General features: G+C 31.1%; 1 protein-coding gene across 2 annotated transcripts; it reads right to left on the bottom strand.

Annotated features, from left to right (window-relative positions):
• Nucleotides 1-20,161: 20,161 nt before the first annotated feature.
• On the bottom strand, nt 20,162-23,949 carry LOC112762471 (uncharacterized). 2 transcript variants are annotated; one of them, XM_029294379.2, is made up of 6 exons: nt 23,674-23,949; nt 21,618-22,203; nt 21,214-21,427; nt 21,018-21,110; nt 20,841-20,942; nt 20,162-20,714 (listed from the first exon to the last, which is right to left on the bottom strand). In XM_029294379.2, the coding sequence occupies exons 3-6, from the start codon at nt 21,247-21,249 to the stop codon at nt 20,331-20,333; spliced, it is 615 nt and encodes a 204-aa protein (XP_029150212.1). In that variant the 5' UTR covers nt 21,250-21,427; nt 21,618-22,203; nt 23,674-23,949; the 3' UTR covers nt 20,162-20,330. The 2 variants fall into 2 exon arrangements, with proteins under 2 accessions (XP_029150212.1, XP_025664094.1); XM_025808309.3 differs by having other exon boundaries at nt 21,850-22,203; nt 23,674-23,943.
• Between the last annotated feature and the right edge of the window lie 288 nt (nt 23,950-24,237).

Here is a 24,237-nt window from a genome sequence, read left to right on the forward strand (position 1 = left end):
TGTATTGTCTACTAAGCTTAAAAGAAACTTTTTTTTTTGAAAAAGAAGTAGTAAAATGCATTTGATTTGATTTATATATTATGAGTTATTCTAGTTACCTAAATGTGGTGGCACTATCTCTACTTCTGAATGTATAAATTAATAGTTCATAATTGATATTGGAGTTAAGTATACTGGTTCTTGAGGAATAGGAACTTAGAGAAATATTATTAATTCTCTGAAACAAGAAAAAGATTGATTCTTGAGGCAAAAATAAATAGCAAAAGGAATTGAAAATAAAAGAAAAAGGTCCAAGACCTTGAGCATCAATGGTTAGGAGGGTAAAAATTGATCTAAAGCTCAAAAGAGTGGTTTTTCCCTAACCATATGCTTGTGGTGTGAAAGTGTCAAGTAACTCTTGAGACTGAGCACTTAAAGTCGTGACCCAATGCTGTTACAGAGTATGCCTAAGGCTCTGAGCACCACTATCTGGGAGAAGTAAAAAGAAAAAATTAGAACTCAAAGAGTTCTCCAGTTAAGTGCTTGTGGTGTTTATGTATCGAGTTAAGCTTGAAAACAAAACACTTAGAGTCACGGCTAGGCTCAAAGGTGCAAAGCACCAAGAAAAAGAAAAAGCTATGTTCAAAAATCAATTAGAGTCTAATGAAGAGAATCTATAATAACAACCAAGTTCTAGTTCCAATGGATGCTGATATTTTTTAGCTTCAATGGATAGTGAGATGCCAAAGTTATTCAGAAATAGAGTGTCATAATCCCCAGTCCATAACTAGACCTGAGCTTCATTGACAACTCAAAGCCTTAAGCATTTTCTCTTCTTTGGTCCTATAGTGTTTTGGTTGCTTGAGGACAAGCAACAATTTAAGTTTGGTGTTATGATGTGTGAGCATCTTATACCCCTTTTCTAGCATTTTCTAGTTGTTTTTAGTGAGATTTTATTAAGTTTTATTATATTTTAGTGCAAAAATCCTCTTTGGATGTTACCTTGAGTTGTTTTGGTATTTTTATAATTTTCAGTAAATTTTGGGCGAATTTGGCAGAGTTTTGTGCAACAACGAAGAAAGGATAGTAGATATTGTCAACCCTAACCTCCTTGCATTCCAATGAGCATAACTTGAGCTACAAAGGTTCAATTGAGGCGGTCTTAATGGCGTTAGAAATCAAACTTCCAAAGCTTTCCAACGATATATAATAGTCTATACTTCTTTTCTGGAATCACTGCCAAATCTGGCGCTAAACGCCAAGCCTGGTGTTTAGCACCCAAGAGGGACCAGAAACTTCCCCCTCCCGGCGCTGAACACCCATTTTGGCGCTGAACGCCAGTAGGGGGCCAGAATTAGAATCGTTACACTCCTATTTGGGTGTTCAACACCCAGACTGGTGCTGAACGCCAGCAAGCAGCCCGAATCGCATACTATTTGGCCTCCAAGTGGATTTAACACTTATTAGTTTTATCTTATTTTATCTTTGTATCTTTTATTTTTAAAACAATATCTTTTTTAGGTCTAGCATATATTATTAGATTAGTATTTAAGGAATAAGAGGCACCCTTTCTTGGAGCATGCCTCCGGGAGATCAGATCTTCTTCTTCCACATCTTTAAGAAACCTATTTTCTTTGTAAAGTTATGAGCAACTAAACCTCCTCGTTAAGGTTAGGAGCTCTGTTTATTTCTATGGGTTAAGGTTATTATTTTTCTATTTTAATTAATGTCTAATTCAATTCTAAGGTGTTGTTTTCGTTCTTAATCTTATGAATTTGGGGTGAAATGAGAGTATGACCCCTTATTCTACATGATTTCTTTTGATTCTCGAGAGAGCTTTCTCGCTTGAGCTACAACTTGAAAACACTCCTCCTAAACTGCAAATTACCTAATCTAATTAGATATGTGACATAAAATCCGGTTAGCTTTGGGTAATTGAGGTTTTTGTGGTGCTAAACTGGTTTTCCAAACTTTACCCTCTGATCTGAATTGAATGACCACGATAGTGGCTTTTGATGAAGATTATAGAAGATTAATTCGCTAAGAGATTAGGTTTTAATCATTAATAGTTTGCCATAGAATGAATCACTCATTGTTAAAATAGTTGGTAAGAAGTCTTCATCTAGAAAGATAAAGATCTCCGAGACCTTAACTGTTTTCTCGTCATTGTTTTACTCCAAATATGTTTATTTGCTTTATTTACCTGCTTTTTACTACTTATGCGTTTTACACCAACAACCATCTTTTACTGTTTTCCTGACTAAGTCCAGCAAGATAACTATTGCTTGCTCAATCCAACAATCCTCGTGCGATCGACCCTCACTCACATGAGGTATTACTTGGACGATCTGGTGTACTTGCCGGTGAAGTTGTGCGAGTTCTAATTTCACGTACCAGGGATCGACCACCGTCCTTGCTAAAATTATCACATTCATTGTCTTCTTATCCATTTCATTCTTAATATTATCTCACTATCATAGTTAATCAATATCATCATCGCCATCAATCATATCTCATTCAGCATTATCAATGCCTTATTAATTCAATTATTCACTTTGCAAATCTCCCTCAATATTAATTTAACCCCCTCAATAGGTATGCTCTTATTTTGAAGCCTAAAAACTAGCTATCGAATCTCTAATAGAGTTTACAGAGGTCTGAAAAACCAGAAGAATGGTTGAAAATCCAAAACTACAACTTTGGTAAAACAGGGTGGTCATGCGTACGCATGCCACCCACGTACACATAAGTTCAAAAGTTACAAAAGTCGCATACGCGGACCACCCCGCGTGTGCGAGTGTGTGGGCAGAGAAGGTTTTTTGCGTACGCATGATACATGCCGCGTATGCATGAGTATAAAAATGCAATTATCGCGTACGCAGCCATTGTCCGCGTACGTGAGAGCACTGTGCAGAGCCCTGGACTCGTGTCACGTGACACCTCTGCGTACGCACACTTATCAGTTTTCTTAAGAAGTTGTTTTGCTGGAAAATTCAACTTTTTATACCAAACCTCAAACATGAATAAATTTTTTGTGAAAAATCATTTTTTGTCCGTTCTTTTGAACATTATAAACTCCACGGACCCATATTCATTTGAAATAAGTTTCACTGAATTTGGCGGTTCAGAAACCAAGTTATGGCCCCATTGAAGTTGGTTAAAAAATAAGTTTTCACCAAAATTTGTCAAAGTCTCTAGTTTTCAAAACCCTCAAAACAATTCACTTCCAACATACCAAATCTTAGCTCCTACACACTTCTCTACATTCCCGAGTACTCTCCCATCAATTTTCAACTATCCTATACTTTCAACACCTAGCTATTCAATTTCAACCATTTCCATTCACAATTTTTCAAATCCATCAACATTTCACCAAAATTTTATCACCAAACCCACATTACCACTAATCATTATCACAATCATAATCGTACCACATTAAATCACTTCATTTTATCAACATACCCAAACCTATTCGGTCACGCTCTCCGCCCCAAATTTCACCACAATTTATCATCACAATTATTAATTACACATCAATTTCATTCAACATGCTCAAACCATCTTCTCATACAATTCACCACATACATTTAATCAATCAATGCATCCAATTCAAACCTATCTTAGGGGCTACTAGCCTAAGTTTTATGCAACATTATATATTAACTACAAGAAACTGAAACCATGCCTTGGCCGATTTTCTCCCAAGTTTTAAGGACCACCAACAACCTCTTTTTCACAAGCCTCCAAGTTTCCAATGCACCAATTCAGCTAGTCTCAGTCACCAAGGCTCCAATTCAAGCACTCAAGTTCACCAATTTGACTTCAATCAACATAAAATTCAATCTAATTTTACCATAATCAATACTAGAGTTTACTAGTTCAACAATTCACAAACGTTTAGTGATTTCTTATCTTATTCATTGAGGATTGGGGTGAAACCCAACAATTATCCAATGTTAGAGTACATTTAAACCATCAAAATCATGAAAATCCTCAATATCCACAACCTAAATCATGAAATCAGAATGGTAGAGGGAACTGGATAAGAAATTCAAAGTACCTTGTCACTTTTTTTTAATAGACTTGAAGAGTTTGGCGAGGTAAACGCGTGACTGCAAACGGTGCGACGATCGGAGTTTTGAATTGAAAGTTATGGGCAATAGAAGATTGAATTGAAAAATGGAAGTTAGGATTCTTCACCCAATCTCGCTCTGACCGTGTTTCATTGTGAATAAAGGGGGAAGAGTGGCTGATTGGTGTTATAAGGGTTGGGCCTTAGGCCCAATATGAATTCGATCCAATTGGTCATGTCTATTGGCCCAATTTTGGGGAAAAAGTTTTAAAATTAGGTTTTAATGCGTATTTTAATTATTTTAATTTTTGCAATAATGAATTTTAATTTCTTAACCCTCTTCACTTATAATTAATTGTTTCACTCGCAGTGCCGAACAGATTCAAGACGGTACTGCCGATTAAATTACCAACATGCTTTTTTACTCATTTTTTGCATAAACTTACATTATCTCACTCAAAAAAATTCACTGAATCCAATTGTCATAGTTAAATTTTTTAAATTCCTAAGTCTTGATTTTTGACCCGTCCGAATGCGTTTTAACTATGTTAATTTAAGGATTGATTATCTCATTGATATTTTTGTAATTTTTTCGGATCTTACAATAATTATATTTTAGGGTATTTATTTATAATTTATTTATTATTTTATTATAAAATAATTTTTTTAACTAGACCATAATTGAACCTGTTAAACCAATAAATCAATGACTAAAGTGATTAGATAACTAGTCTGAATTTTAGAACCTTGATAAATATATACTTATCACTTATGTGTACTTTGATTTGTCTCTTTTTTTGGTGTTCTACTATTTCTTAATTCTCTCTCTCCTCTCTCGTCCACACATATCCCCGCTTTTTATTTTTAGTGTTGGAATTTTGGTAGTGTTTTTCAATGATGTGGAGACTTAGTGTATTTTTTTGTGTGAATACCACAAATTTAAAAATCAAATTTGTGATGTTTAATTTTTTTTTTAAAAATACAAATATGAGAATCAGATTTATATTTTAGTATTAAAAAAAAATTAAACACACTAATGGAACCCTCCGATTTGTTTGAGAGCGAAAGAAAATTTATTTTACCATAAATCAGACCCTCCAATTTGTGCACTATAAAAATCTGAGCCTTCGATTTTTTAAATTTGAGGGTCCGATTTGTTATTTAAAATTTTTATTTTAAATCCATATAAAAAAAAACCATACCAATTAACTATAATACTGAATTATACATAATTTTTTTTTCATTTCTAAAAAAATTAGCCAACATGTTCAGGTTTTCAGATTTCCAATTAAAGAAAAAATTAAAATTGAAAAGTAAACTGTAAAAGCAAGGTGTAAATTCCAATTTGAACACTTACCAGTTACCATGACTCTGGTACGCTCTTTATTTCATCATCACGGATGGAATCTTATTCCTTGCAAATTTTTTACAGAGAAATTTCTTTTTTTTTTCTTTTTTTTTTCAGAGCTGTGAAATTCCTGAATGAATAACAGCAATACTTCAAAGGTAAAGATGAATCCATGTTATCTATTGCGTAACACTCTCTTTTGGTTCGGGAATTAAGTAAAGTGGTAAACTGATCTTGTCGAATCGGTGAAGGTAAAATTAAAGAAAAAATTAATCAAAATCTATTTGTGATTGAATTATATAATAAAATAATATATTTATATATAATAGTATATAATCTAAAACAAATGGTCACTTCGACTCATTTACTCATATTTTATACGGGTGAGCATGGATAACGGGTATCCGATTATCCGTCCGAACTAATTAAATTTGTTCTGAAACCAACGAGTAATTGGGTCCAATCCGAACCAAATCGATGATTTTTGTTAATAATTGGTTTAGGTATCGATTTTGGGGGTGCGGAACCCAAATCAACCCGCGAACCCAATCATATATTAATTAAATAAAAAATATATATATGATATTTTCACTAGCCAATGATTATTCATTATTAATATGTTTGGATTTTAATGAGTTTAGTTTTTAATATATTTGATGTTTAACATGTTTGGATTATTTCTATTGATGTTACATGTTTATTGTACTTGTTGAATTTTTAAGATAAAAATTTGTTTTTTTTTTTTTATGAATTTCAAAGTCATCAGATACCCAATTATCCGAACCGAACCAATCCGTTCTTAATCGGTTTGATTTGGTTCAGGTACATATACAAAAAAATACAAATTCAAACCAAATTGAACCAATTACATTTTAATCGGTTCGATTCTAATTTTACGATAAACTCGAACCAAACCGACCCGTGATCACCCCTAATATTTCAATCAACTTTTTCGATTGTTAACTGATTCGTCGATAATCGATTTTATTATGAACCGAATCGTTTTGGTTCGGTCAACTTGGACGATTTTGTCCATTTTTTAAAATTATGGTTGGATATATTTATAATTGAGATTATTTTCTGTTGAACTAAATTATTAATTTTTAATATAAAAATCAAGTGTTAATAATTTTAACCTTAAACATATAAACTAACTGTATATTTATTAAATATTGGATTAGTTCGACAAATACCAAAATATAGATAGTTTGTAGTGTTGTTTTCTCGAATTTTTGTTTTAATTTTATCAAACTAATTCAATTTTATTTATGATTATCGAATAAATGTACATCTTTTATAGTGATAACTTTTAGCAATCAGATTTTTCATAATAAAAAATAATAATTTACTCTTTTATCTTGTTAATACTTTATGTGTGATAGAAATCAAGAGAAGAGATAATATAAAATGGTATGTGTATTTTAATATGTATTTTGTGTTTTATATATGTTTTTTTTGTCCTTTTTGTGTTTCATATGATACAAAACCAAGGTTGCAAAAACCGGACCGGTCAATAAACCGGTGAGATGACTGGTTCACTGGTTTATTAGTTCGACCAGGGTTCAACCAGGATTCAACCGGTTTAATTAAATATTAAATAAAATTATCAAAAATTTAATATATAATTTTAAATATTTAAATTTCAATAAAATTTAACTTAATAAAAAATAAAATTTAAAATTTAAAATTTTAATTTATAACCTAAAAATCAAAACTAACAAACAAATCAGTAATAACCACTAACCATTAAATTTGCAAACATAATCATAATTTAAATTTGGAACAAACATAATCATAATCTGAAACAAATAAACAAACTATGAAATCAAATTGCAGTAACAAATTAAAAATAGAACAAAAACAGAATTTAAAATTTACAAAAACAGAATCACAAAAACCTGATTAATTCATTTAATTAACAAAATAAAAAAAAGGCTAAAAAGCAGAAGACAGCAATCAACATATAACAATTAACCCAGACAAAGAAGCAACAATCAACATAATCAAATCCCAAAAAACAGCAATTAATTTCCAAAAATGATAAGTGAAGCAGGGTAGGGATCTGTTTACAAACTCAGACATTCATAAACTCAAGCTAAACAGAAATTAGCAAACTCAGAATCAGAAATCAGAAACCAAATAAAAGTACAAATACAAGCAAAATTAAATTGAAGACTGGCAGCCGCGAAGGAGGAATCTAAGTGACGGTGATGGAAGAGGGGAAGTGAGCTCGGGCTCAGAGGGGATTGAAGACAGGCTTGATGTGTGAGAGAGAACCTGGAGGAAGTGACCTCATCAAGAAACTTAGCAGAAAAAGAGAGAACCTGGAGAAATAAGGGAAGAAGCTCGACTGCTCGAGCGTTCCACAGAGGTGAAAGAAAGGTCCCGGTGAGAGGAGGTGACGGCTGAGCAGTGGAACAGAGGTGACGATGGAGAGACGTTCGCGGTGAGAGTGAGACGAGACGCGACGGCGGGAGAAGAGCTCCGCAACGGCCGAGCAATGGAACAGAGGTGACGACGGAGAGACGTTCGCGGTGAGAGTGAGACGAGACGCGACGGCGAGGAGAAGAGCTCTGCGACGGCGAGGAGAAGAGCTCTGCTGGCGTTAACGCTGCTGCTGGTTGTTGCTGCTGAAGTGTTGAAGATTGAATTTGGGGTTTGGCTTCATTACTTCTGATTTAGGGTTAAATGGGTTAAAATAGGGTTGAGATTGAGAGAGGGGGATTGGGAATCTGTTTCCTTTATATTAAAAAAAAAAAACTAAATGGGTAAAATGGCGCCGTTTGGGAGGAGTAGGCAAATAAGAAAAACTGCAAAAAAACCGATCGGTCCAAACAGTTCACCAGTTAACTGTCGGTTCAACCAATTTTTTGACCGATTTTTTGTCAATCGATTTTTGAGCATAACCGGACCGGTCTAGTGACCGATTTCCGATTAATCCGGTTGAACCGACCGGTCCAGTTCGATTTTCAGAACAATGTACAAAACAGAACTTATTTTATTAGTTGTTAAACAAATAAAAAATTGAACTAGAAACAAAAAAAAAATTATACGCACACAAAAAGTTTACCATTGCATGCATATTTGGATATTATATTTGTTGTTAAACTCATTTATGATATATACTTTATATTCTAATTTTCATACATATATTTAATTTAGTAGTTGATCAAATCAATTAGATTATTGATTTAATTACTGATTTATTGGTTCAATTAATAAGTCATTGCTTGAATTGACAGAACTAGTCCTACGTAAATAAAAAATATAAAATAGTTAAAAATTTAAAATTAAAATTTAAAATATATATTTTTTCTAATATTTTAAAAAAATCAAATTTTAACAAATTATATTTATTATATTATTATATACTATATGTATTTATTAAAAAATAATACTAATAAATATCATATAATTATAAAAAAATAATTATATTGTAATTAATAAAATATTTGACATTTTTTATTTATACATGTTTAATAATACTTATATTAATAATTATGAATAATAAAAATATAATTAATTTAAATATAAGTGAGTATAAAATTAAAATAATATCTAAAAGTTTATTGTACATTTTTACTATATAATTAATATTAGCATATAAAATAAGGGTAAAAAATGTAAATAAGCCAAGGGAGCTCAGAAATTACGCAAATGCGCAAAACTGAAAATTGCTTCATGAATGAGCCAAAGCACTTCTCTATGCAATTCGAACCAGCTTAGTTCGATTTGTACTTGTATATAATTCGAACCGAATCAGTTCGAATTGTTTAGCAAAATTAAGAGTAATTCGAACCAGCTTGGTTCGAACTAAGAACACACGTAATTCGAACAAGATGAGTTCGAATTATATAGGAGGAGGCTTCTCAAAGTAATTCGAACCAGGTTAGTTCGAATTACATACACAGCACGCGTTTCCAAGTAATTCGAATTTGACTGTTAAAAAATTAATAATTTATTAAAAAAATTTTATTAAAAAATTTATTAAAAAAATTAATAATTTAAAAATTAAAAAATATATATATTTTATTTCATACATTAAAAAAAAGTTAACAAAATATTTAATTACGAGACTTCTTTAAAATATTTGTGATCTATCAATTCGAATTCCATACAATACTCTTTTGTCCATTTTTAATAGCTCATGAATATTTTTTAATAAAATTTTTTAATAAATTTATTTAAATTATACTACAAAAAATATTTTATCCTATGCAAAATAATTTAAAAAGAATGGCTTAAAAAATGTTAGGAGTACTATAAAAATTTGTAATGTTCTAATAACTTAGGTAAATACATGCATGTACTCAAATTTTAAATAAAATACTCTACATAGTCAATAATAATTTAAAAATGAAAGAAAATATTTTATTTCATACAAAATAATTAAAAAATATATTTTATGAGAATAAAATATATTTCATAACATCTTTTAAGCCATTTTTTTTAAAAGAATGGCTTAAAAATGGCTTAAAAGATATTATAAAATATTTTGTATTAGAATAAAATATATCTTTTAAGCCATTTTCATAACATCTTTTAAGCCCTTTTTTTAAAAAATGGCTTAAAAAATGGCATAAAATTATTTTGTATTAGAATGAAATATATTTTTTTTAAAAATAGCTTAAAAATGTTATGAAATATATTTTATTCTCATAACATCTTTTAAGCCATTTTTTTAAAAAAATGGCTTAAAAATGGCTTAAAAGATGTTATGAAATATTTTGTATTAGAATAAAATATATCTTTTAAGCCATTTTCATAACATCTTTTAAAAAAATGGCTTAAAAGATGTTATGAAATATATTTTATTCTCACAAAATATATTTTTTAATTGTTTTGTATGGAATAAAATATTTTCTTTCATTTCTAAATTATTATTGACTATGTAGAGTATTTTATTTAAAATTTGAGTACATGCATGTATTTACCTAAGTTATTAGAACATTACAAATTTTTATAGTACTCCTAACATTTTTTAAGCCATTCTTTTTAAATTATTTTGCATAGGATAAAATATTTTTTGTAGTATAATTTAAATAAATTTATTAAAAAATTTTATTAAAAAATATTCATGAGCTATTAAAAATGGACAAAAGAGTATTGTATGGAATTCGAGTTGATAGATCACAAATATTTTAAAGAAGTCTCGTAATTAAATATTTTGTTAGCTTTTTTTTTTAATGTATGAAATAAAATATATATTTTTTAATTTTTAAATTATTAATTTTTTAATAAATTTTTTTAATAAAATTTTTTTAATAAATTATTAATTTTTTAACAGTCAAATTCGAATTACTTGGAAACGCGTGCTGTGTATGTAATTCGAACTAACCTGGTTCGAATTACTTTGAGAAGCCTCTTCCTATATAATTCGAACTCATCTTGTTCGAATTATGTGTGTTCTTAGTTCGAACCAAGCTGGTTCGAATTACTCTTAATTTTGCTAAACAATTCGAACTGATTCGGTTCGAATTATATACAAGTACAAATCGAACTAAGCTGGTTCGAATTACATAGAGAAGTGTTTTGGCTCATTCATGAAGCAATTTTCAGTTTGGCGTATTTGCGTAATTTCTGAGCTCCCTTGGCTTATTTACGTTTTTTACCCATAAAATAACAAGGAACAACATAACTTAGTGGTAAGGGGAGCATGCAGTCATAAGGAAGACCCAGATTGAAACTACATATTCATCAATTTTAGAATTTTCTCTCAAGCGGTTTGGTTGGACCAGTTTTCATCGGTTTTTATCGACTTTGATCGGTTTTTATCGGTTTTTGTCCTTAAGGCTCTATTTGGTTTGTGTATGTATTAAGAGATAGACATTAAAACATAGACACTTGAGACATAGATATAAAATATTTGTATTTATGTATGATATTTGGATATAGTAAACATGACATTAGTGTAGTGTCTAATATTATGTTTGGTTAATAAAACACAAGAACACTACGTAATTAAAATAACTATTTTACCCTCATAATTTAAATTGAAAATTCAATAATTTTAAAGTTAAACAAAGACCATAAAGGCAGAGACCCCAAATTGATTCGAGGGTTTCTTCCCCTCACCCCAAGCACCCAAAAATCTCCTTTCTCTCTAGTTGGCCTCCTCCTTTTTCGCTATTCTTTGTCTTCGTCTTAATTGTTACGAGTGTGTTTGCAGGTTCAGTTAACTAAAGAGTGTTCACAGAGCATTGCTCATCGATGGAAAGCTTCGTGTGTTGAATTAGCGTCGAAGAAGAAGCTAGTGTCAAGAAGCGTCTCCTCCGCGTTTGGCAGGTATCTACCATACCTATTCCTAATATTTACAGCTTAAACTATTTCTCTTACTGTTTAATAAGATTTTGCAATTTAGGGTTTAAGGTTTACCGCATTGCCACCTTTTCCTCGTCCAAACTCTAAAAGGTTGCCTTCAATTTTGGATTCTGCACAAATTTTTTTGCAATTTGCACGATTTTCATTGTGGAAACCAAGACTCTTCAACGTTCGGCGAAGATTCACTTACTCATTAATCCCAGACATTGTATTGGCTAGTACTTGCACATGCTTTCCTTGATCCTGAACTGCAGCCTTAAAAGTCTTAGCCATGTTTGATAGGATTGTAGCATTGTAGCATTTTTTAGTTGCAGTTTGACGTCTTTGATTTCTCTCACTTGATGAAGCAAAAGTGGTCGAAAAGATATTGGATAATTCGCTCTCAACAGCTGCTAAATCCTCCCTGTTAACATCCTCTCCATCTAAACCCAAGCCACCAGCTGTGGCTGCAGCAAATGTAGAGCCCGAAGTGACATCTTCTTCAGCATCTTTTCCACTGCATGCTTCAAGACCGGTACTCTATCCTTGCCAAAAATGTTCCCAAGACGTTCAAACAACAGAAATGGCTTGACTGGAGTGTAGAACGTCACATTGCAACCTTATACCATATAACAAAATATACATTAACAAATGCATATACATACACTTACATGAAAATTAAAATGTACTTGTAAAAACTAGAATTTAAAGTGCGAAAAAACACACCTTTCTCCAAGCTTCCAATACTTGTTTACTATCCACTTCAACACACATCTTTTGAGAATTCCATCCAAAGCCACTACAACCCAACACCTCATCCACATACATATATTTTTCTTTTAGGCGCTTGTGTTTATTTCTGATGTGCTTCACAGTGAGACCACATTCATGAAACTTTTCAATCATCTTGTCTGCTAGCTTTTGAAATGCCCCTGATTTAAATTGACCGGCATCCGCCCTCTTGCCTTCAATAACCAATTCCTCCATGAGGACCACAAATTGTTCATTTTTTAGCTCAGTCCACTGGCGTGGTGTGGAGGCCATTTGCTGCTGGATAATATATATGCACAATAACGAAAAAGAGCACCATATAGTAGAATTATTTTTAGGATTACACAAAAATTGCTTTGACAATGACAACAAATTTACTAGCACAATTATAGCAGAATTTTCATCAAATTACTAGTAGATTTATAGCAAATTATCACTCACAGCAAACTAATACCTACTAACACATTTGCAGCAAAAAAGTACTACTTACGTAATGGGATGTGATAGGACTATTAAAATAAATAATCACCAGCACAATATCAACATACTTCAACATTTTTAATAAAATTATAGGCATTTAACATCTTTTGAAACAATTAGAACAAACTCTTGTCTAGTTGTATCTTTAATTAGAATACAAGTCATCAAACCGAATTGGCAAATACATATGCCACAAGGAAAAAAAACTCAAATGAATTCAAATATAATAATAGTATAGGACAATTGCATATATAGTAAAACTAGCAAAAATAAAACCTCTACCCGCCATGTTCTCCTCTCCATATTTTATACATTTTGGTTGCTAGGTCCTCACGCCATTAAGTTCACTCGTGGCTACTTTTCACAACATCAATTGTGTTGCCTTCATCAACTATAGTATCATCTCCTATGAGTATGTATTCCGGTAAAAGAGTTGCATCTTCTTTGGGATCAACATCCATGTTCATACAAATAAAATTTTGTAACAAACAACAAGCGATAATAATGTGGCTTTGAATCCTAATAGGGTAGAACGACGGACTTCGTAGAACTTTCCATCTTTTCTTAAGCAATCCAAAGCATCGCTCAATCACATTCCTAGCCAAAGAGTGCTTCTTATTAAATAACTCTAGATGATTTTGTGGTGCACGGTGACCTTGAACCCACTCATTCATATGATAGCGAACATTTCTATAAGGAGATAAAAATCCTCTACCATTGGTATAGCCAGCATCCACTAAATAATAAGACCCTAAAACGGAAGGATGGAAAAAAATATAAGAAATACGTTGTAATTCTTTCATAAATAGTTAATGCTCTTATCGAAAGATTAATTTAGACATACCAACAGGTAATTTCAAGCCATTATGTCGAGTAATTGCATCCCTAAGTACCCTTGAATCAGATGCTGATCCTTCCCAACCGCTAAGGACATAGACGAAATTGATATTCCGATTGCAAACTTCTAAGACATTGGTGGATATTCTAGATTTTCTTATCCGATATCTAGATTTATCATTCTTTAGGACCGTGACATCTATGTAAATTTCATCTAATGCTCCTAGACAACCCTATCAAATGTTAAAAAAACAGTTATTACACACTAGATAAACTTGACCAGTAAAAATTTGAGCTATATACAAGACCTATCTTAAACCATTTTCATATAGGATCTATACAATCTTCTGGTACAGGATCTGCCGTTGCAAATAATATACTTTGAACACGCAAAACCGAACACAATACCTTGTAAAAATACCTACTTATAGTTTCATCAGACCTATATAACCTAACTTGTACACTACGATTTTTGGTATCGTGAGCTAATATGATTAAAAAAGTAGCTTCTTGCTCGCCTATGCCAACTTGATCATCTTCGTCCAACCCATCCTAAACTTGTAGCAATTCACACAAATTGGCAAATGCATTCAAACTCATTTTTAACTCTCATATGCAATTTCTATCTCCACCCGCCCTAATGATATTATCTAATGCATCTCGCTTTAATGGCAATGTGTTCACTCTTCGACAAATCGAAGAATGACTCTGCCTTCTATTCCTAATATACATATATAAAGGAACTAAAAAAATAACATTAACGTGTCAAATTGCATTCTCATAATCCAGTAATATCCAACACATGGCTTAATTTTTTCGGAATGATCCATCATCACTTTCTAACAAATAATAAAAAGTAAATGTATAAAAATAAATAAATAATAAATATCCAGCACCAAAACATTCAAATAAGCTTTAGATAGTGACCATAACAAATCCAAAAAAAAAAACAGAGCTAGCAATACTAGAGTGGGCTGGGATCGAATTGACATCCAAGAAATTTAATATCTACTACCCTACAGTTATCATCAAAGACTTTTTTCACAAACTAATGCTCTAAATTATAAAAAATAAAATAAAAAACTTGAATTCAATACTTTAAACTTCTAACTCCACAAAATAAAAGATCCATGACCCACACCAAATTTCATTCTTATATAAAAGCCTTTGAATTTTTTCATTAATATCTCAAAATTTTCAAATTCAGAAAACACAATAGCTTAAAATTTAAATCTAATGTAGTTTTAAGTCCAAACTCATAAATTCTTTTGGTAAAGATTAGTGGCAGAGCTTTATTGAGGCAATGGGGGCCATGGTTCCCCCAAAGCTTTTGTAAAAATATTAGTAGTTCTACTTAAAAAAAAAAATAAAGTTAGCTCATTTGATTAAATTGATATACTTTCAATCTATGTGAGTTCGATACCTATCTTCACCATTCTTTAAATCAACATTACAAATTAAATATCATTATAAAAGTAACACTAAATTATATTTGGCTTCTCATATATTTTCATGCATTATTTTATTTTTAGAATAACAAAAATTATAATATAACTAGTAGTAATATCAGTTATTCATAAAAAGTCATTATTTTATTTTTAATCAATTTTACAAATTTAATGTCATTATAGTATCAACATTGTTTACATTAATAAATTTTGATATTTTTATTTTATCAGAAATTTAAGATTTTATTTTGTTGTATTATTTGAATTGTAATAAAAATAATAACAAAACTAATTAATTTTAAAACTTTTGAAAGATAAATATTATCAAAGATAAAATTGATTTTTAAAAATGTTACGAAATAATTTATAAGTTATAATTGATTTTATATAATTTAAATAAAAAATCAGTTTTTTGAAAAGAAAAATCAGTTTTTAGATAAAAAAATTATTTTTCTAAATAAAAATAGGTTTTTATGTGCAAAAACTAATTTTTTTCATATAAAAACTGATTTTTTTTAAAATTGATTTTTTGTTTAAAATTAATTTGGCTTATTAACCTAAACGAAATTTTTTACTAATCAAAATCAGAATTACTTTTTGGTTAATCTTAACCATATGTAATCCTATATATTAATAATAAATTTAAAAATAAAATAATTATATTTATAAATTTTATTTTAATATAAATACTATTATATAATTTTTTATTAAGATTTCTGGCCCCTCTAAAAAAATTTTTCAAGCTCCGTCACTAGTAAAGTTGAAAGAAATCTAAATTATGTGCTTTTCATAAAATAATCCGTTGCAAAAATTGCTTGCCCCTTATACAACATAAATAATTTTTTTACTGTTTGAAAATAGAAGAAAGACAACCAAATCATGACAAATATTATTGAGTTATTGGTTGAATTTTTATAGGCATTCCTCGTACCAACCCTAACAATAGTCAAATAATAGCTCCAAATATTAACTAAACAACAATAAAGCCCACGATACTTCTAATTTGCTCATTATCCTGCTTTAATTCCCAAAACAAACTTCAGCATTCACAATACTTATATTCCCTTATTTGATTCATAGCCTAGTAGTATTATTTGTTCCTCTATTCACACACCACTATTTTTTTTAAAATAAAATGTATTAAAGTTCATCGCAACAGAGCAAGAAAAAATAAAAGTTGAAAACTTGAGATAATAATAGAGAGGAATAACATAATTTCAAACTAGTGGAGTTTTCAAGAACATAGAAAGGATAAAGAAGCTCCACAAAAACAGCCAACAATGAGAAAGCTCCACAAAATATTTTGAGACTTATTAGGTTTTGTCAAAGGTAGAAGAAGAAGTCTGGAAGTTGAAATTTTAATAAGGGTAAAATAGTAAACAAAATAATTCAGATCAATGTCCATCACTCTTCGTTCGTGTCTCATCATTTCATTGAGACATGAAATATGTGTATTATGTGTACCCGTGTGTGTAAGTGTGTCTTTCATTTTTTGTGTCTCATAAACTAAACAAGAGACATGTTCTACTGTTTCTGTGTCTTGGCCTGACATACACACAAACCAAACAGAGTGTAAGCGATCTTGGAACTGGACCGGACTAGTTGGGAATTTAATCTAATTTTTACAACTATGCGTTGACCTCCCCTAATTTTATTTTTTCTCCCCTTCTAAAGTTATATTTTTTATATTGGCCCCTCTAAATAATTACTCTAGCTCCGTTTCTGATTACGTGTATATTTAAAATCAGCTTCCAATTCAATTTTATTTTTTCTCTCCTTCTAAAGTTATATTTTTTATATTGGCCTCTTCTAAAAAATTACTCTAGCTCCGTCCCTGGTTACGTGTATATTTAAAATCAGCTTCCAATTTAGCTCTCATCCTATAAAGAATACGTTAAAATACAAAATACAAATTAAAAATAAATTAAATAATATATATTTATACACAAATACATAGTTTCTAATTTTTATATATACATAATATTTTTTATTCTAATACATCCACGTAGAAATGTGACTTCCAAAATAAATAAATAAATAAATAATGGTTAGATTAAAATGTATTAACCCGTATTATAAAATTATTATAGTTATATTCATGGGAGTAGTTATAAAATTGAAAATTGATTTGTGAAAAAATCCGAACTCTCATATTCCATGTTACTGTATAACAGTTTATTTGTTTCCGTGGAAGAGGGGATTAAATTTGTTTTCCTTCCCAGGGTCAATTGGGGTTGGCACAACTTGTTTAGATTTAAAATTTACATGTCTTTTGTAAGATTGTTTAATGTTGTTTTGTTGGCCCGATTTGATCTGTATTGTTGAGTACAAAAATTCTACTTTCCATTTGTGATCGAGTATTTTAGAGGAGTACTACACATACAGGTCATTTGGTTTACAAGTCATCATACAAGTTGGAATAAACTTAACAAAAAACACGCTGACCCATATGACCCATATACGATTTTCATGACGTGCTCCTCCTTCTCCTTCTCCTCTTCCTTCTTCTTCTCCTTCTCCTTCTTCTTCTTCTCCTCTTCCTTCTTCTTCTCCTTCTTCTTCTCCTACTCTTCTTCTTCTTCTTTCATGAAAACAAATTTCTTGTCAAATTTGATCTCCTTTGTGCGTTCTCTCTTTGTCTTTTCATTCGTTGTTTTATCAGTGTTTATCACTGGTATTCTTGCTTCGTTTTTTTTTTCGATTTTCATGATTTCTGAAATCAAGCTTTGAAATCGTTTTGAAGATAATGGAACTTCAGAAATACACCCAAACGATTACAGAAATACACCCGAACAATTACATAAATACACCCAAAGAATTATAGAAATACACCCAAATGGTTACAGGAATTCACCCAAACGATTATAAAAATACACCCAAAGGATTACAGAAATACACCCAACGGATTACGAAAATACACCCAAAGGATTTAAGAAATACACCAAAAATTTGTTGAAGTACACCTTATGCAGAACTCTTTCTCTTTCTCCTCCTCATCTTCTGCTGCTTCTTCTTCTTCAAAAACGATTTTAGAGTTTGATGTCAAAAAACAATGGACATCGAGAATAACAAAGAAAGAAAACAGAGAAAAAAGCACGTAAATGAAGAAGGAGAAAGAGAAGGTAAGAAAAGAAAGAAAAGAAGAAGAAGAAGAAGAAGAAGAAGAAGAAGAAGAAGAAGAAGAAGAAGAAGAAGAAGAAGAAGAAGAAGAAGAAGAAGAAGAGGCACGGAAAAAGAAGAAGAAGGAGAAGAAAAAGAGGAGGCATGAAGAAAGAAAAAGAAGAAGAAATAAATGACTTGTATGACTTGTATGTGAAAAGACTTGTATGTGGAGAATTTCTCTTTAATTAAAGCATCACAAAAAAAGTTAGTTGTAACTCTCTGCACTCCGTAGAAAGATTTATTTTCTCTGAGAAACAATCCCCTTCACGCCGTCTCGTATTGAAAATAAAAAATATTATGTATATATTAAAATTTAGTCAGCAAATTTGTTATTATGTATTTTATGTATAAATATATATTTTTTAGTTTATTTTTCATGCATATTTTATATTTTAACATATATTATATATGAGTAGCTGATTAAGTGTGTATATAAATATAGCATAGTTGATTCTAAATTTGTATCTAAATTATTTTTTCGCATTTATTATCGTAATTAGTTGAATGAGTCGTAGACGAAGAATTTGCATCTTCTATCTTCAATGAATCTAATCATGCAAAAAATTTTATAATCTTATTTAAATGGTCAAGGATCTAAAATGATATTTACTCTATGTTTTTTTTGGTCTCTGATAATTTATTCGAAAGACAAAAAACACCCTTTATAATTCAAAAATATCTAAATGATTCCTAACCATCCAAATAACTAGTATAAATGGTCTTTGTAAATAGTCATCTACTAATGCATCAGGGACTACTCAGATTAATTATAGGAGTCGTTTAGACTAGTAACAAAAATTGCTTAAATCAATTATTTAAACGATTGAAAATCAATTGGTGATTTTCGAATGATGGAAGAGCGCTTTATCCTTTGGATAAATAATCAGATAGTGAGATATTTTCTGAATATATAAACTATTGAAAATGTAAAACTAAAAGATAATGTGGCATCTAAAAAAAACTATGTTTCATGAACGTTAGTGGGTTTATGAGACACCAACATCAGCCATGATGAGTAAAAGGCTAAAGAAGGACTCCTTTTTTCGTCTTTCGAATGTAATATTGTCTTTTATTTTCACATATGCAATAGTTTATATATCTATATTAGATTGTGAAGGGTATTATACCAGTAAAATAAAGGTTGTTTTTGCTTAATAAGTTTTGTGATAAAGTCACACTTTGTGCTAGTAATACTCACACAAATCATAGCCTCTTATAGTCCTACAAGGGAACTGAAAAATAGCAACCGTTTTTTTGGAATTGCAATAGTTTTAAACCACCGCAAAATGACATGCCAGCAGTTCCATAAGCATTGCAGTTTAGGGTGTGACTATATGATGTTGCAGCAGTTTTTACGAATCACTGGCGCAACTGCCGTAAAATCAAAATATAGCGTCGGTTGATTTAGCGACTGTTTAAAACAGCGACTATTTGACGATTCTTATTTTCGAATTTATTTACCGATGGTCATGAACCGCCACTATTTAAGAGCTATTATTTTTTTAAATTTATTTGGCAGTAGTTAGAAACCGCCACTATCTGATAAAGCATAATTTTAAAATTTTTTTTTGGCTGTTTTGTAACCGCCGCCATTTTTCTGGCTAAACTGCCGCAAAAAATACTGTATTTTGCACTGCAAATCGACATTGCTTTTAATTCAAATGTACTAGATATTAATTTTTGGTTTTTTAATTTTTAGGATTTTTTTAATATTAGAAATATTAATTATTGTCTCTGAAAAAATAAATTGAAAGTAAAGCGGCATTAAAAAAAATTTCGAAATGAATTTATATATTTATATAAACATCAATGAAGTATATCAATTACAAAGAGTTGCATAGTCAGCTTTAAAAAGGTGTATATTAAAAAAATATCTAATCCTAGGATCTACTTTCTATTCTGTCCCTCCAAGGAAATTATCCATGCAGCGATATCATGTGGCAGCTCCCCCACCTTGCTCTTGAATTAGACATCCCAGAGCACTTTCCATTGCTTGTATCTTTATCTTCCCGGCCACTACTTCATCCTCAACTGTTTGCCTTTTTGTCTTCTCGGCTGCTACCTCCTCCTCTACTGCCTTCCTTTTTAATTTCTCGGCCGCCACTTGTAGTTCAAGAAGCACCCTTTGGGTCTCCTCTCTTTGAGCTCCATCGCTCGACTGATGGGAAGTCGTACCAAAGAGTTGACTAGAAGTCGGTCCAAAACCCACGCCACGTACTCTATCTGGGTGCTCTTTTCCAAGAGCTTGAGCAAGCAAATTATTTTGAGACAACAGTCTAAAGGATTCATCATGTTGCTCAATCTCCTCAATCCTTTCCTATACACATAGATAAGCAAATATAAACATTTACGTGCTAGTTGCTAACCGCATAGACTTTCAACATAATTTTTTATAAATTAAACCTACAAAAGACAACTTAATGATTCTCAATGTATTACTTACACTAATGGTCCGAGCTTCTGGATGGATATAGGAGGCATTACGTCGTTTGTGCGTTAAGATCCATAACTCTCCTCTACTAAGTCTCCTCCCTTGGAGTTCCGACTGTAACAATATAGTTTAAAAAGTGAATATGTAGATGAAGATATGGTTCAAAAAGTGAACCCAAACGTAAAATACCTTTTCTTCTCCACACCTTGCCAAGATTTTCAAACCGCCAGTGTGAGTGTATAGTTGCTTCGATCGATTCTTAGCATTTTTCCTACACTTCTCCTATCATGTCATCAAAAGTAAGAGTTACTAGAGACCATTTTTGACCAACTCAATGCAACATAAATAGACTTTTAAATTATGTTATGAATTAAAAATATATTACCGTTGTGTCTTCACTATTACGATAATCAAAAAACATCTCCAATGATCCGCAATAATTCTCAGTGGGCGGCCTTCAATATTTGTTCAATTGTCTTTTCTGAGTCATAATAGGCATGGTACAACCTGTTCCTTGTTTCCTTCCAAGACCTCCCTATACTATGTAATATTGTACGCTTGATAATTCCTCTACTATCTTCATCAAAATGGAACATTTCCTGCAACAGTAAATTTAAATTGTTAGTAAATGTCAAATTAAGATTCTCTAATCCTACAACACTACAGGTTTTTGTCTTTACACATTCATTATAGATCTTGTCCTTGGAGCTAATATTTCTCTAGTATTTCTTGCATATTGGGAATTTGTTATAGTTAGCCTTAGTAGTCTGAGAAAATCACACAGTATACCAGCTTAATTTCCAATTTGTTGCAGATTCTCGTTGAACCTGAGCACAATCTTTCTACCGTTAGGCGGCTTCATAGCTTCCCTCACACTCAATTTAGCTTGTTTGATTGTGCCATCAAATTTTATAAAAAATAGTAAGTCTGAGTGAGTAACCATTGTGGTCAAGATGCGATGAAGTCATAAAAAATAGAGCATATATAAAATTTGAGTATAAAAGATTAAAGACTTATATACCAATTATTTTAACATCCCAAAATTCAGTGGTCTTGCGTCCCTTGTGCTTCTGAGCCAAATAGATTGTCAATGTATTGCACAAAAGAATCTACCCCATCTGCCTCTGGATCTAAGTCTTCATCGCCCGGCTCTGAGTTTTTGAACACCATTTGTGCAAGGCAGTAGTTCGCTACCGGACGGATGAAAGGGGCATAAAGATGAGGCTGCAGGGGCACCACCACCACTGGACGGGGGAATTGGGTAGTCCACTTGATGAGAGGATGAAGCCGCAGCAGATCTTATTTGAGGTTGATGACATGCTTTGTCTAACTTTGATTTCTTCGTGTAATGACCTATCCTGGGCATCTTAATAAACTAGGTACCACCAAAGTTATCACTTATACTATTATCAAAATGAAAAAAAGTAATAAAAATTTTATAGCATTAAATATTAACATAACAGTAAACCCAAACCAAAAAAATAGAGAAACATCAAATCAGCTCGCTAGATGGAAGAATTTAAAAACCTTACGTAGTGCAAAGCACTTCCAAGAATGCTGCTAGAAGTAGTTTATTTGGTTAAATATAACATTGATAACTTTAGTTTAAAGTAGCCAATTTATTGGTTGAGACATGAAAATTAGATGATTAATCTCATGTTTTTAGATAGCATTCGGATCATGACAAAAGAAGCAAGCATTTGAATATTTTTTGTCATAGAGAAATGCATCGATACATAAAATAAAATATCCTGAGTGCCAACATTTTTCTTATCAAATTTTGGCTAGTATTTTATCAATACAAACTTTACATTGTGTTAATTTATATAAATAAATTGTGTTAATTTATATGTGTAAATTTTAGTATATAAGTGCAAACTATATGTACATTTTTTTTATAGATATTAGCGGAACAGTAAATCCAAACCAAAAAATAGAGAAACATCAAATCATTGATTCAATAACAGGTTAAAGGCAAAAGAAAAAGCAGCAGTATAAAGAAAAAAGAAGAAGAACTACTCATCAATATTCTTTCTTTAACTATACACCAAATACAAGAAAAGAAACCTCTTTATGTGATTTGCTGCATATATGTATGTAACTGATTGTATAAAATTATACATAAATTTAAGGCGATGGGTCGGGATCAGCTTTATGAGGAAATTAAACTTCTTAATTATTAGATTTATATTAATTGGGAGATCATATTTGTTGCTCATTTTCACTTGGTTTATATCTATCCAAAGCTAGCTTGGCACCTAATTATTAATTAAAGGATAATGAAGTAAAAATTAACTTTATCATGGCTTGGACCTTATAGTGGCTTAGATTTGGTGATCTTCTTTTTTGACCTGGTTAATCACGCTTTTTATTATTATAATCTACACATATATTGAGTAACTAAGACTTAAAGCTAAATTCACATTACATGTTATGGTTTGCAATTGACTCATATAAATCAAGATGGTGCTTTTAGAGTATGTTCTGTGCCTTTTTCTTTTTGGAATATACAAAATCCAGATTTCAGCTTTGGTTTGCTTTTCTCAATAATTTCATTAATCAGCAACCATAATCTATACCTCGGCAACAAAATTCATAGATAAGAATTTTTTTTTGCAATAATCTGCAACAAAGTTAGCGTACCTAACAAATGTTGTTTAGGATACAATATTACTGCAATTAAAAACACATTCAAAAAGTCCATAAACCCTAATTCAGAACTCCATCAACAAACTAACTCAACAAAAAAGGTAATAAGAATCATGCATGTCAACTATCAATCAATAATGATCACACTTTCTTTAAGGAAATTAGCAACCACACAAATTGAACTAGTAATGCTTACCGGTAGTGGGAAGAAGGGTACTGACGGTAAGAGACGAAGGTTTGTGCCTCGAACAGAGAGAGAAAGAGCTCGAAGACAAATGCTTGATGAGTGGATAGAGACGTCGATTCTGGACCATTGAAAACGAGGACGAATTCTGGCTTGAGGACTACGACCAAAACTGCAATGCCACCGCTTTGAACGTGACTTGGAGTAGAAGGCCAGAGCCGACGGCAATCGTTGGAGGGGCTGAGTGTGGAAGGGTTTAGCAGTGAGAATAATAAGGATTAGGGAAGTGATGGTGGTTTATGGGTTTTGAACAACGAAAGAGTGAAATAGAGAGTCTTCAAAAAATAATAATAATAACAATAATAATAAACTAGCGGTGTTAGCCTAAAAAAAATAATAACAATAACAATATTAACATAATAATAATAATAATAATAATAATAATAATAATAATAATAATAATAATAATAATAATAATAATAATAATAAATCATAAACCAGTAGGAAAAAAGAATATAATAATAATAATAAGAAGAATCACCAGAACAAAATAATGGTGATTTAGAAAAGGACAAG

Source organism: Arachis hypogaea, chromosome 17 (assembly GCF_003086295.3).
Source record: "Arachis hypogaea cultivar Tifrunner chromosome 17, arahy.Tifrunner.gnm2.J5K5, whole genome shotgun sequence".
In the NCBI taxonomy this organism is placed as follows: Eukaryota; Viridiplantae; Streptophyta; class Magnoliopsida; order Fabales; family Fabaceae; genus Arachis; species Arachis hypogaea.

Bases quoted from the DNA above. Each gene is read 5' to 3' on its own strand.
- LOC112762471 (XM_029294379.2), bottom strand. From the start codon at position 21,249: ATGTTTTTTGATTATCGTAATAGTGAAGACACAACG. The intron at 20,943-21,017 runs GTATTTTACGTT...ATATTGTTACAG, and splicing joins CAAGGTGTGGAGAAGAAAAG to TCGGAACTCCAAGGGAGGAG. The intron at 20,715-20,840 runs GTAAGTAATACA...CTATGTGTATAG, and splicing joins CAGAAGCTCGGACCATTAGT to GAAAGGATTGAGGAGATTGA.